This window comes from Myzus persicae, unplaced genomic scaffold, assembly GCF_001856785.1.
Source record: "Myzus persicae strain clone G006 unplaced genomic scaffold, MPER_G0061.0, whole genome shotgun sequence".
Taxonomy (NCBI): domain Eukaryota; kingdom Metazoa; phylum Arthropoda; class Insecta; order Hemiptera; family Aphididae; genus Myzus; species Myzus persicae.
Genome location: NW_019103895.1, coordinates 104537 through 119742, shown reverse-complemented (window position 1 = coordinate 119742; position 15206 = coordinate 104537). Strand labels below are relative to the sequence as shown.

The 15206-nt window shown below is 32.7% G+C and overlaps 2 protein-coding genes across 2 annotated transcripts; both read left to right on the top strand.

Moving 5' to 3' along the window:
* The first annotated feature begins 4728 nt into the window (after positions 1–4728).
* Positions 4729–6157, top strand: LOC111036039 (fibroin heavy chain-like). The gene is made up of 2 exons (XM_022317927.1): positions 4729–4863; positions 4979–6157. Exons 1-2 carry the CDS (start codon positions 4855–4857, stop codon positions 6017–6019), a joined length of 1050 nt encoding a protein of 349 aa, XP_022173619.1. The 5' UTR covers positions 4729–4854; the 3' UTR covers positions 6020–6157.
* Positions 6158–11256: 5099 nt separating this feature from the next.
* On the top strand, positions 11257–12720 carry LOC111036042 (zinc finger protein 512B-like). Its single transcript, XM_022317929.1, has 2 exons — positions 11257–11387; positions 11498–12720. Exons 1-2 carry the CDS (start codon positions 11379–11381, stop codon positions 12575–12577), a joined length of 1089 nt encoding a protein of 362 aa, XP_022173621.1. The 5' UTR covers positions 11257–11378; the 3' UTR covers positions 12578–12720.
* The last annotated feature ends 2486 nt before the right edge of the window (positions 12721–15206 follow it).

Genomic DNA, 15206 nt, shown 5'->3' with positions numbered 1-15206 from the left:
TCTAATTGGATGTCAGCTAATTCCCAAAAATAATACTTTGAAAAAAGTTATTACGTTTTAAATTAATTTACTCAAAAATAATATTGACATTTTAAAAATTCTAAAAAATTAAAATACTTGACATTCGATGAATGTTTTTACCATCAAAATTGTTCAGATTTAAGAATTGGTGTTCTTGAAATGCTTCAAAAAATTTAACCGAAAAATTGTTAGTTTTCGGTTTCAAGAAATATAATTGGAAGAATGTATAGCATAAATATAGGTAGCACAAGAGTTTATAAATTGTACAAAAAAAAAACATAAAAGCAGTTAGTAATTTCTTTCTGTTACCGCCTGCAGTGTATAGATTAATCGACTTTCCGCACGGATGTAACATAATCAGTGCCGTGTAATGTACACTACTGGGACTTTTGGGCTACAGACGTAATTATTTTTGTACCTATTTACAAAATAAATATTACTACGACTGTATTTTTATGAAGCAGGTAAGTACCTACATCGCAGTGCACACGTTTATTTAATTCGCGGCGAATACCTACCGCGGTATACACCCGCCGACACTCGATACCGTGTTATCCGCGTCCATTAGGTAATTGCGCGCGCCGCCGACGGTCGGAAGGACCTTTACGCGGAATTACACCGACACCGGCCGGAGCACAGGACGCGTATTTATATCCTTGTAAGTAAGTAAGTTCGTATAATCGCCGGTCGTTGGACCGATTTTCCACGCTCGCCCCGTAATGACGTCGTTTGGAAGGATATAAAAACGCATTTCAGACGCACGCGTGCTTTTTTTGTCTTCCACCTCCTTTAGGACCCGATCCAATCGGCCGGCTCGTCCGCCGACCCATTGCGTAGATTATTATTATTATTATTATTATTATTATTATTATTATCGTCATCATCGTCGTCGTCATTATTATTATTTATGGCCGTACGAGTTTAGTTTAACGCCGAATGCCTTGCGTATATAATAATGTTATGTAGGTAGGTATATTATTACTATCATTACGATCCCGCGGTGATCTGACCTAGTTTTCTCATCCCGTAGGTATATAAATAAATTATTATTATAACAATATTAATCGATTGTATTATTATTACTATTTTTATTGTCGATCCAATAAAACCTTCCCGCAGTGTGCACTATACTCGGATCGAAACCTGCAGACCATTATAATAATGTTTATATTTCGGCAAAATATTATAATATGTATGCGACGCTCGTACAAGAATCACCACCACCCCAAAACGATCCTACAACATAATATGGTAGGCTTCCAAATGGCGTGTTTATGTTAGCAAATATGCGGTCAAAAATCGATAAGACACCGCTATATCGTAAATATAATAAAACAATATAATATCGGCTAATCGCCGTTTTCAATAATCCGAACAAAACATACTACGCCCAAGTGTTTTCAAACAATGCACTACTTTTGTCAATAATAGGATTTATCTGAGCTCGTGCGCAGTAGCGTGTCGCGTGTGGGCAAAAACAAAATTAAAAAGAAATATAAGTCATATCGTATTAGGCGACGAAATCCAGGGTACCTGAGAGTTTCAGCACAGATATATATTAAATTTAGAACTCCATCGCCCATAAGCTCCTAAAACGTGCAATAATAATCAACTAAGTTATCGCCCGATGACGAAAACGTTTTTGAGATTACCATTCATTTGTTTTCCTCGCAATCGAAGTGAAGAAGAATATTACAGTTTCATAAAATTAAAACAAATAAAATATAAATCGATAGTCAATAAAGCGTTTCGAACATATTTTACGATAAATAGCGAAAGTAGCAATATAATGCTGTATGCTGTGTCAATCCGGTGTACGAAAAATAACAATGTTCTGCTAGAATGGAAATGAATAATCCCTATTGACTACTACCTACTATAATATTATATAATGAGTCGTGATTGAGACGACGTACCTATAAATATTGGTATTTTATTTATATTTTGTACCATACTATTCATACCATTTAATACCTCGTATTAAAATATTATATTACACTTGTATCACTTGTATTATACTTTAGAACAATTAACCCTCGTAGCATACCGTAATATCGTATTATCCAACGTATTTTACACATTTTATACAGTAGGTACCATTTTATTTTACAAAATTTTTAATATTCTATTTATGTATTTATAAAAAAAATTATGCAAACTACGTGCATAAGCATTACTTGTGCAAATGGAAATAGATTACCGTTTAACAATGATTAAAACAAAAGAAGACCGAGATTTTAATGTGTTTTGTTAATGTTTACTATACTGATACAAATTTCCAGAAAAAAACAACGCAGATTAAAATTATTGCCTTACCTATAAAAAAGATCTTAAATTCTAAATGCCTATGGACATTAAATTAATAGACTTAACAATTGTCAAGTCCCAATAATAATCATTTATACGCTAATTATATTAAAATATTAATAATTTCTCGTAATGAATTAGAAATCACAATAAAAGTGATTTTTATAAAAAAAAAAGAAAATGAAAAAAATATATATTATCCCGTTGTGTGATATAACATAGTGCGTACAGTATAGGTGCCATTTCTTGTCATTAAAATTCACATCATTGTACCTATAAAGATTTACTCGATGTAGTAAATCGACGTGTTGCTCAAATCCTATTATTTTACGTATTATACGCAGGTATAATATTTTATTATCATATAAAATAAGCCAATGATCACGTCGTCGAGGCTTTTTCTTTTAAAAAAAATGTTTTTTTATTATTTGTTGTAAATAAACGACGACACAAGATATCACCGACAGACTATCAAGATTAATAAGTTGTGAGTCCAGAGTTATGTGTTGTTGAAATAACCACCTTATGGTTTCGGACGATGCTAAAAAATATTTTGAGAGTGTCAATTAAATATAATTTCACGTAAATTATTTCTGACAACGCAACACTGCGATTATTCTATACGGCTATTAATCAAGTTAGTAATATAACTATTTTAATATTTTGACTGAATTAGACACTATCGCAGAAATTAAAATCATTTTTCTAACCATTGAATCTTATATTATACCTATCTAGTTTCCGATGGTACGTTTGAAGTAAACCCGAAAAAACACTACGTTCACTTTTTTAGGAGTTTTTAGCTTTTTTTTTTATAAATGTCTCAAAAATAAAAATTGAAGTAAAAGTATGTCAGACGCAAGTCGATCGATGGTGATCGAGAAAGAAACTAGTAGGTAAGCCAAAAACCTCAGTTATTATCTGAATACGTCAATACATCTGAGATCTGAATGTAGAAACCAAAATATCTACACCAAATATAATTTAATTTAATTCTTTAATCACTTTTACATCTATAGTTGTCGACAACTTTTATCAACGTCATTCATTATTCATATATTTTGAATTAAAAAAAGTTATAAAATATTTCATAATTTAATTAATTGTCCGACCAGTCACTATATCTACTATTATACCTAAACAAAAAAATGTTAGACATGTGTACCTATATTAAAACATAATACAGTAGATCCTCATCATGTCGAACGTCAGTATTTAGAATTTTTCGTTACCTTGAACTTAACTGAAATCTCCTTAAAACTATACTGTTCCACTAAATTACTAATACAATGAAACTAGGTATGTCGAATTTTTCGAGATCTCCAACTTTTTACAACCCTTTAGTTAGACATAATGAAAATTCACATGGTTTTTCATAAGTAGAAAGTTTGATAATTTTCGGAATGTGAAGCCTTTAGATGATAGGTTATTTTCGAATTTCCAAGGCTTTTTTGACCACCATCATGGTAATAACCGCGCAATAGCATTTAGGCTAATGAATTATAATAGGTTCTTTTTTCTTAGGCCACATAATAAGTGTTTATTGATTATTAGTTTCCTTCGGCGAACCGTACTTTATACGAAAACTTTGTGGTTTTTTTTATTTAATTTTTTTAGCATCGTCTCTGTGCTGTGTGGTACTTTACTCAAAAACGCTAATGATGTCGAAAACTTGAAAGAACACCGAACATTTTACACGGTGTACGATTTCGCAAAAGTAACTTTTTTTAATTATTTATCCAACCTTATTTACAACACACCGTAGACCGCATTCGACATTTAAATGTCACATGTATACAACTAACACACGTGCGACCGACTAACGATCGTAGCGCCACATACATTGTACATCGGGACGGAAACGTAATCAAAAAGCGAATTTACATAATATTTTGTGTCGCCAATAGTTTTACATTAATTTGCAGTAACACAAAAATGTGAACGAAAAAGAATTCGGTCACCGGTATAGAAATATTGTTGTGTAAAAAGTAAAACCGCAATCGTCGGAGTCTATATTGGTATAGTAAATAATATGTGTTCTATGCACTTAGACTTTCGAATAATCCGAGCTGACACTATGTCAAAGTCCAAATTATAACTAGTCTGTTTAAACGTACATGACGTATACAAGTTATTATAAAACGATTGAACGGTTTACCTATATAGTTGAATTACGTGATCCGAGGACGACGACAACCATGGGATGCGATAATAATAATATTCCCGATTTTGTCATTCGCGACGAGCAACTCTTCACTATATATATATACATATATTTATAACTACGCACTCATGATATTACTATATAGTTGCTCGGAGCTATGTAATATAAAGGTAATATTATTATATAGAATAAGTGACACAATAAACCAGTACGGGTTCGCCTGACTCGATACATCACTTCGCACACACAAACAACGCGGTGGGGAGGGTAGTACTCATATCAGGAGACTTGTATATAAAGTCCGCCAACCGTGTCCAACAAACATCATTCAACGGGATCGCTTCCAATAATCAACACTCAACATGAAATTCGTAAGTACAACGCTAAAAATCCATAATCTTTAGTTCGCCAGTTATAACTGACCATAACATTCTCAAATAACTTGAAATGTAATTTAAAACGTTTGTGACTTTTTGGTGCTAACAGGCTACAGCTCTGGTCACTTTGGCGGTCGTAGCCCTCGTCCGGGCCGATGCGTCCAGCGCCGACAAGAAGACGACCAAACATGAAAAGAGGAGCTTGGGAGGTTTCGGTTCGGGACTAGTACTTTCCGGTCTCGGCTACAGCTCCGGTCTCAGCCACGGCTACAGCTCCGGTCTCGGCTACGGCTCCGGTCTTGGCTATGGCTCCGGTCTTAGCTACGGATCCGGTCTGGGCTACAGCTCCGGTTTGAAATACGGTTCAGGTCTTGGCTACAGCTCCGGTCTGGGATACGGCTCCGGTTTGAGCTCCGGCTACGGTCTGGGATACGGTTCCGGTTCAAGCTACGGCTCCGGCTTCGGTTATGGTTCCGGCTTTGGCTACGGTTCTGGTCTAGGATACTCCGCTGCCGCCGCTCCCGCACCGACAACCGGCCCCATCGTTCCAATCTCCAAGGAAGTGCACATCATCAACCGACATGCCCAACCTGTGTCCGCCCCGTACCCAGTGCCAGTAACTCACGACGTTGCCGTTCCCGTGCCACATGCAGTACCTTACCCAGTCGACAAACCATACCCAGTCCATGTACCAGCCCCATACCCAGTTCCAGTCGAAAGACCCGTCCCATACGCAGTCGACAGACCAGTTCCCCATCCAGTGCCATCACCTTACCCAGTCCCAGTTGTCCGTGACGTTCCAGTTCCAGTATCCAAGCCATACGCAGTTCCAGTCGTCAAACAAGTTCCAGTACCAGTGGCCACTCCAGTCGTCGTGCCCGCCGTCCACCACGCAGCACCATTGATCTCTACCGGTTACAGCGCCGGACTTGAATCATCTGCAATCGGTTTCGGTTCTGGTTACGGATCCGGATACGGCTCCAGCTACGGTTCCAGCTACGGATCCGGTTACGGACTTGGATCTTCAGCCATCGGTTACGGAGCGTCATCATACGGTTCCGGAAGCTTGTACGGTGGATCTTTGGGATACAGCACTGGAGGTCTGTCTTCATATGGACACAGCGCCCACAGTTTCGATTACAAGAAATAAATCTCTGGTATGATTCGCCTACCCATGCAGAAATTACACTGCATTGACGAAGATTATATTTAAGATTTATATTGTATCGTGTATATTGTGTATACACATATTATGTTCTTAGACAATTATTACAATTTTGTTTTTATATATTTTCAACTTTGTTAATAACCGATAGTTATTGACTGAAATAAAATAATAAATGTTTTTATTATATTATATACTCGTTTACTTGTTTGTCTTTTCTAAAAAAAAAAGTTCAATTCACAATACTTCTTGGGACAATTTCACAAAATATACATGCATATTCGCTCATCGTGTTTCAGGACAATACATGCAGTTATGTATTCAAAATACGATAGCAGCTATAGAGCTCTTAAAATTCAATCAGTTTTAAAAAAATCGGAGTTCATGTATCGACGAATATTCGATAGTTATTTCAGATAATATTCTAATAGCTAAGCAATAATGATTGCATAAAAAAATAGTGTTTTTTTTTTTTGATATAATTTTATTAAAAAATAAAAATTACTTATAAAAAATAAATTAAATTACATATAACGTCAGCGAAGAAATTTAAAAAAAAACTACATCAAAATTCATCCAGACCGATGATTTTAATGATCTGATAGTATTGTGCATGTACATATTATGCTAATTATTTATTCTGTTTTAATTAGTCGTGGTCGTGAAGTCTATATATTTGTATTATCCAAATCAAATTCTGGTTAAATTAAATTTTTATCAGGATTTTTGTATTTGGTTTTTTGATTTTACCTAGTGGTAGGCAACGGCAGTTGTTTAAACGAGTCAGGAATAAGATATAATTTATTAGAATATAAAAATGGCCCATTAAATGGAAAAATTGAGTTGGCCAATTCGAATATCGTGACCATAACTTATATTAACATACATATACTTGGCCTAACTTAAAAATATTTTATTATATTATACAACAATATTGAAATTATATATGCGTATTGCGTATTGTGTACTGTATTGTATATACTTAAATTATAATTTTAAAAATATGAAATAAATATATTCAACGACGCCACAACTAAAAATAAGGTAAAACATATTACATAAGATGGCATGTGTTACATTACGATTGTAATTATATTATAACTACAACAAATTTATGTAATAACTAATCCAAAAAAAGTTATTTCAAAATTATGAATACGATATTATAGAACTTTATTTCGTGTATTTCTGTACAACTAAATATGTAACATGTGCTTGCAGCGAATTTTATGTGTGATATAAAATATAAATTACTTTGATCCGAAAAACGAACTAATTTTTTTCTAATTGACTTTCTACAATACTAAAGTGCTCGTCATGAAATACTAAAATAACGCTTGGGACGATTAACGATTGACATAAAACGTATAATTTAATGGCAAAAGATATTCTTATAAAAATGTTATTATTGTATGAAAATAACATATACGTGATAAATTATTTACTGTTTATAATTTGCTAACTAAGGCATCATTTATAAGTTTATGAGGTCACCAAACCTTCTTTTCGTAACTTGTTTTGTATGTATTTTGTGTATTTTGTGAAAGCACTATTAATATTAAAATGCGTTTTCCGCTATTGGATAATATAGTGCGTGGATATTGTCAAAGATTTTCCCAGCATTCACCCATTGTTTTCAAATAGTTTATGCTAAAAAAAGGAGCTAAACTTAGTTCTAGTTTATTTAAAAATATAAATTAATTCTATTAATTAAGTTAAAGTGTAAAGTTTCAGCAAAATAATAACATAAGACACAAGTTATGTTCTCTTTTTTAAATATAATATTTATCACTGTAGAGCAGATGTCGGCAATTAATTTCGAAGGTAATCCGGATGAAAACATTTTCGTAAATAAATTTTTTTTTACTCAGAAAGTTATCTTGGGTCTATGCAAAGATAAATAATGAACAAAAATCAGCATTAATGTAAAATATTTTTGGCGGTCCATTTATTTCCGGTCTGGAATATGAATTATTTAAAAACAAATAAAACTAGGTATTCGCAGTGACACTATTATTTTTCTGTAAAAATAAAGGTCTAAGAAAAACCAATTCAAAACACAAGTATACATAAATGGCTACATCTTATTATATTAAACTGAAATCAATTATCTTATTAATCGGTATTGTTGATTGTACAACAAAATGTATTAAATTAGGCTCTACAAGTTCATCATTTTATTATATATGTCTGGAATAATAGATATTTTAACTAAAAACAGCAGCATGAAAAATAATATTTTAAGTTAAATTATTTACCTAGCACTGAACAATAACAAATGGAAATATAAAATTATGATTTAATGATAAATAGGTTGGTACTTTGTCACTATTATTAGCTACACTACTAATTTACTTACTGAAGTACTGGGTTTTGTATGCAGATTATGTTCTTTTTTAGATTTCATAATCCCATTCAGTAGGTTTCTGCAAAACATTGTTTCTTATATTGCTTAATTTTGTGTGCACGGGTCATCTATATTGTAAATTATAATCAAACATTTGTGTACAATCTCATGTAATATTATAATATTTAATTTATAAGATGTATATGCTATGCACATTGTCACTATTGTGTATTTTGTTTGAATAATATTATAATTTAAATAAATTAAATCAAAACACGTATTAAGATTCTTATCAGATTTTATTGAGATAAAAACATAGGTAATAGGTACACCATTTAAATAAATCTAATTGGATACTTGCTGGACATTGCTATAATTTTGTCGGTTCATGTCGACATTGTTGGTAATAAAATTAAAAAATTGAGTTAGTAAAACAATTTAATAATAACAATACTATATAAAATCAAAATATTATAACGAAATTATAACCAAAATACACACGGTATATAGACATTTGATTGTCCAGTTTCTCGTGAAAAATAATTTTGAATTAATAATTTTAGATTTGGCCGTTTACAGATAAGGCGATTACGTAAATACTAATAATAGGAAAAAATTACAGTTTACTGTCATTTGCTAATTAAAAGTTTCAACCGACAGATAAATTACTAATAAATAATGTATTTGATCCAGGATCAGGGTGAGAAATTCATAAACTCAAAAATAGCACTGGAACTATTTAAATTCTTGATGGTTGGTATTGATTTGAATTATTTGTATTTGAGGCTAGAATTCGAACCCTTGATTACGATTATCAGCAACAATTTCTTATCGCGGGGCCAAACTGTACCGACCCCCAATCTGACTTTACTACCAGCTCACAACAACCGACCAATTCAAACGATTACAATTACGCTACCTACTAGTCGGTGAAACAAATATGTTTTTTAATGTAATACATTATATACTGTAATGTTATCTAGGTACCCAAAAATGCAGTTTGTCACATTACGTGTCATTCCAAAGACGAAAACACAATTTAATCATCTCTAGAACTAACCGGCGTTGTTCATTATAATTGTAGGCATGCCTGCCAGAGGGTCGGACGCGAAAGTATAATATTGCTACAGAAATAAAGTATCTGGCCCTAAACAGGCACAATACTGCAGGGCCAGTTTATGTTATTCTTCAATTGATGTTAGTTATGTTGACGAACAATGTTAAAAAGCATACAGTTAATAGTTTACAATTTTTAAATTCTGAGCGTAGCGGTAAATGATAATTTAGCAATAATATGATCATATTATGATGTGTTTTTTTTTACATTTTTTTGAGTCTGTCCCTTTTTGGGTCGGTAAAAATGCTTCGATTTTCTACTTTAACATTTTCTTTGGCAGGAAAATAAACCTAGATGCTACTTTGGGGAGTCAAAAGTAAAAATTCACAATAATTTCCTAGTGTCAAGGAAAACAAAAAAAAAATTTTAAAACAGGAATCTTTGCGGATTACAGGTTTTTGACAAAATCGATTTTGTTTTTTTTTAGTTACTCAAAAATCAATAACCAAAGGTAGTTTCACCAATTGGCTTATACTATGATCATTTTCAATCCAAGATAATATTTTCAAAATCTTTCGACTCTTTTAAAGAGACATTTTCTAATTTATTTTAGCTATTTTTCCTACGAATATTACAAAAAAAAATTATCAAGAACCAAAAGCTTGACAATTTAATTCAAGATTTCTTATTAGTTTTTATTATGTAAATTCAAAAATATTAGAGATACACGGGCATACAAATTGCAAAGATAAGCTTTTAATATTACATTTTTAATAAATAAATCAATATTTCGAAAATATACAAATTATTTTATACTTAAAAGTGTATAAAATGTTCAATTTTTGAAATTAAGGATAGCAAATTTAGAACACGGTTTCTAGTAATTAAATAATATTGTAACCAAAAAATTTAAAAAAAAATATTAATACAATTATTTGTCAATTTTAAGTATGGGTACATAAATTGATGAAATGAGATATATAAACAAAGAATAACGATTATATTTGTTACTTGGTACTTTGTAGTAATTTAAAAATACGACGTAAAGAGGGACTTGAATACGTATAGGTAAAATTACTAGTATTACTTATATATTTTACTATAATAGACAATGAAACTTAAAAAAATTTAGAATCACTGTAAGTTATTACCTATTTATACCATATACATATACACACTGTTCTATCTCTGCGTAATAGAATGAGATATAGATAAACATTAAGTATAATAATAATTAATACTTAAATATGAACTTATTTGATAAATGCAATATTTTTGGCAACTTTGAACCTACCACAATACTAAATATCGAGATAAGTTACTTTAATACAATTAAAAAACATATCGTGAAATATATTTGAAATAGGCCGACAGACCATCTCCGCTCAGAATCGTTTTTCGTACACAATGATATCATTGATCGACTCGACTAGCTACTACAGCAAACAATAAACACTTAACTACCCTTTTTTTTTACTTGGTTCATTAAAAAAATATAGAAATTAACCATCGATTAAAAACTTCAGTAAAGATAAAATTATTTAAAAAGCAGATGGCTTAAAATATATGCCGATATAGGTAAAGTATCAAAAATAAATATTTTTATATAGATTTTTAGGCAACAAGCAGAATATATTATCAATTATATTCTCCAATGTGTACACTTGAGGATTACATTTAATATTACTTAATGTGGATTACGCACATAATATTAGAATACTTGCACATCGCTGTATAATTTATCGGTTATCTTATTATACAGAATATGTGACACAATATACCAGTACAGGTTCGGTTGACTGGATTAAAAATCTTCGGACAGTGACAACGCGGTGGGGAATGTCGCGGGTACGCGTGGCTGCAGACTTGTATATAAAGTCCACCGACCGTGTCCAATAATCATCATTCAACGGGATCACTTCCAAAAAACAACACTCAACATGAAATTCGTAAGTACAACAACTAAAATCCGTAATCTTTAGTCCACAATTTATAGCTGACAATAATATTCTGAAATTTAAATGTCATTTTAATCGTTTATGACTTTGTGTGCTAACAGGCAACAGCTCTAGTCACTTTGGCAGTCGTAGCCCTCGTCCGGGCCGATGCGTCCAGCGCCGACAAGAAGACGACCAAACACGAAAAGAGAAGCTTGGGAGGTTTCGGTTCAGGACTAGGACTTTCCGGTCTCGGCTACAGCTCCGGTCTCAGCCACGGCTCCAGTCTTGGCTACAGTTCGGGTCTCAGCTACGGCTCCGGTCTTGGCTACAGCTCCGGTTTGGGATACGGTTCCGGTCTGAGCTCCGGCTACGGTCTGGGATACGGTTCCGGTTCGAGCTATGGTTCCGGCCTGAGCTCCGGCTACGGTCTGGGATACGGTTCCGGTTCGAGCTACGGCTCCGGCCTGAGCTCCGGCTACGGTCTTGGCTACGGTTCCGGTTCGAGCTTCGGTTCTGGTCTAGGATACTCTGCTGCCGCTGCTGCTCCCGCACCGACAACCGGCCCCATCGTTCCAATCTCCAAGGAAGTGCACATCATCAACCGACATGCCCAACCTGTGTCCGCCCCATACCCAGTGCCAGTAACTCACGACGTTGCCGTTCCCGTGCCACATGCAGTGCCTTACCCAGTCGACAAACCATACCCAGTCAATGTACCCGCCCCATACCCAGTTCCAGTCGAAAGGCCTGTCCCGTACACAGTCGACAGACCCGTTCCTCATCCAGTACCATCACCTTACCCAGTCCCAGTAGTCCGTGACGTGCCAGTTCCAGTATCCAAGCCATACGCAGTTCCAGTCGTCAAACAAGTCCCAGTACCAGTGGCCACTCCAGTCGTCGTGCCCGCCGTCCAACAAGCCACACCATTGATCTCTTCCGGTTACAGCGCAGGACTTGAATCGTCTGCAATCGGATACGGTTCTGGTTTCGGTTCCGGATACGGTTCTGGATACGGTTCCGGATACGGTTCCAGCTACGGTTCCAGCTACGGATCCGGTTACGGACTTGGATCTTCAGCCATCGGTTACGGAGCGTCATCATACGGTTCCGGAAGCCTGTCCAGTGGATCTTTGGGATACAGTAGTGGAAGTCTGTCTTCGTATGGACATGATGCTCACAGTTTCGATTACAAGAAATAAAACACTCGAATGATTCGCCTACCCTTGCAGAAATTACACTGCATTGACGAAGATTATACTTAAGATTTATATTGTACCGTGTATATTATTGTGTATACACATATTATGTTCTTAGACAATTATTACAATTTTGTTTTTATATATTTTCAACTTTGTTAATGACCGATAGTTATTGACTGAAATAAAATAATAAATGTTTTTATTATATTATATACTCGTTTAATTGTTTGTATTTTCTAAAAAACAAAATTCAACTCACAATTATTCTTGGGATAATTTCACAAAATATATGTGCATATTCGCTCATCGTGTTTCAGGACAACACGTACAGTTATGTATTCAAAATACGGTAGTAATTAAGGTATACATCTATACAACTGTTAATATTCATACAATTTGAAGATTATCGATTGACATAAGACGTATAATTCATGTGCAATAGATATTCTTATCCAAAGGTTATCATAATATGAAAATAATATGTACATGATAAATTATAGATTATTTATAATTTACCAGCCTTACTCTTATAAGTTTAATAGGTCACCAAAGTATTCTTTTTGTTACATATTTAGTGTGAATTTTGTGTAGCACTACCTACTAATAATAAAGTGCGTTTTAAATTATATTTTATATAAGTAGTATGGTGTGTGTGCATATTGTCAAAGCTTTGCCCAGCGGTAAACAATTTTTTCCAACTAGTTTTTGCTAAAAAATTACTTGGTTTAGTTAAAGTTTATTTAAAAATATAAACTTATTTGAGCAATTAAGTTAAACTGAACATTTTTAGGAAAATAATAACTTTAAGCAGAAGTAACGGTTCTTTTTTTTTATGTATACCTAATCATCGCTTCAAAACTTTTTATAACGTTACGAATATAAAGTTAAATGATTCAAAAAATGATAGAAATCCACGAAAGAAACATATCGGTAAACGGTAAACGGTTAACGATTATAATTAATTATATTGAATATCGTAGCAGAAAAGGATTAATAAATGAAACATAACAATTGGCAAAAAAAAAAATTATTTATAAAACTATAACTATCAGTAAAATATACTTGGTTATTTTTGTAAAACTTAGACTTAAAATACTAGATACCCAATCAAAATAAAATAAAATAAATCTAAATGGAATTCAAGTAACGTTTAAACGTAAAACTCTAAATTACTCATAACGTTTCAATTGTTAATAACACTAAACGTATAAATTGAATAACGTTTAAAATTTAAAAATATTTTAACGCATAAGTTGAATAACGTTTAAATTCTTTATAACGTTAACAGTGTCAATCAATCATAACCTTTCATATTCAAATAGCGGTAAACGATATTATTTTTTATTGATTTGAGTCCTGTACCTAATGTTATATTATCACTGTAGAGCATGGGTCGGCAATTAACGCCTTAATCTTTTTACTCAGATAGTTATTTTGGGTCTATGCAAAGATAAACATTAAACAAAATTCAGCATTAAAAAAAAATATTGTTGGCTGATCATTTATTTACCATCCGATGTCGATATGCTGACCACATGCGGTCTATGTCGTACCTGGCTGTAGAGTGTAGATTGTAGGAAACACACTGTGCCTATCTGTACATCAGGAATATGCTCTGATGTTTTGGGGATTTAATTATTATCAGGTAATAATAACACAGATCTTAAACGTGTTAAATTTCTAGGTAAAATAAATACCTAAACTTGTTGGGTAATCATATGACAAATGAGCAATAATCACTGTCTTCAGTAATTATGTACACTGGTCCATTCGTCGGCAGATATCACTCCGTCCATGATCTCCTCAATATTTTAACTTTTAAGCTACATATAATAACTTTATAATTAATAAGAAATCGAATGCCTATATACCAACCGGGTGAAGTTCTCAATTACATTAAGTAAATAAATGTCAAAAATAATTGATTCATTAACTAAGTGTAAATGTTATTAATAACGTCTGGACAAGAGACTATGAACCAATTTTTAGGTTCATACATGATTTCAATATTTTTAAAATAATAATTGGAATGAGGAGTTACATGTTTAGTTATCTTTTTACTTTTTTGGATAAATTCCGGAAGATAAATATTTTATCAATTTTCGTTTCGGTAATAATTGTCCACTTAATTATGAATATTGAAATTATAAGCTAAACTAATTTCAATCAAATTCAATATATCTACAGAACCAGTATTTTTGTCAAGTATGAAGTTAATTATCTTTTGAAAAATAAAACTAGGTAAGTACTCACAGTGATACTATTTTTTTCTGTAAAAGTAAAGGTCTAAGAATCACCAATTCAAAACATAAGTTAACCAATAAATGACTACATCTTATTATATTAAGCTAAAATCAATATAATCTTCCTAATCGGTATTATTGATAGTATAAAAAAAAATTATTAAATTAGACTCCGCAAGTTCATCAATTTACGTGTAAGTTTGGAATAAAAGATATTTGGACTAAAAACAGAAGCATGTAAAATAATATCTAATAATATTTAGAGTAAAGTTACAAACCTAACACTTAACTGTAACAAATGAAAATATAAAAGTATTATTTATGCTAAATATAGGTACTATGTAACTATCAGTAGCTGTACTGCTAATCTAAATATATAATTAATT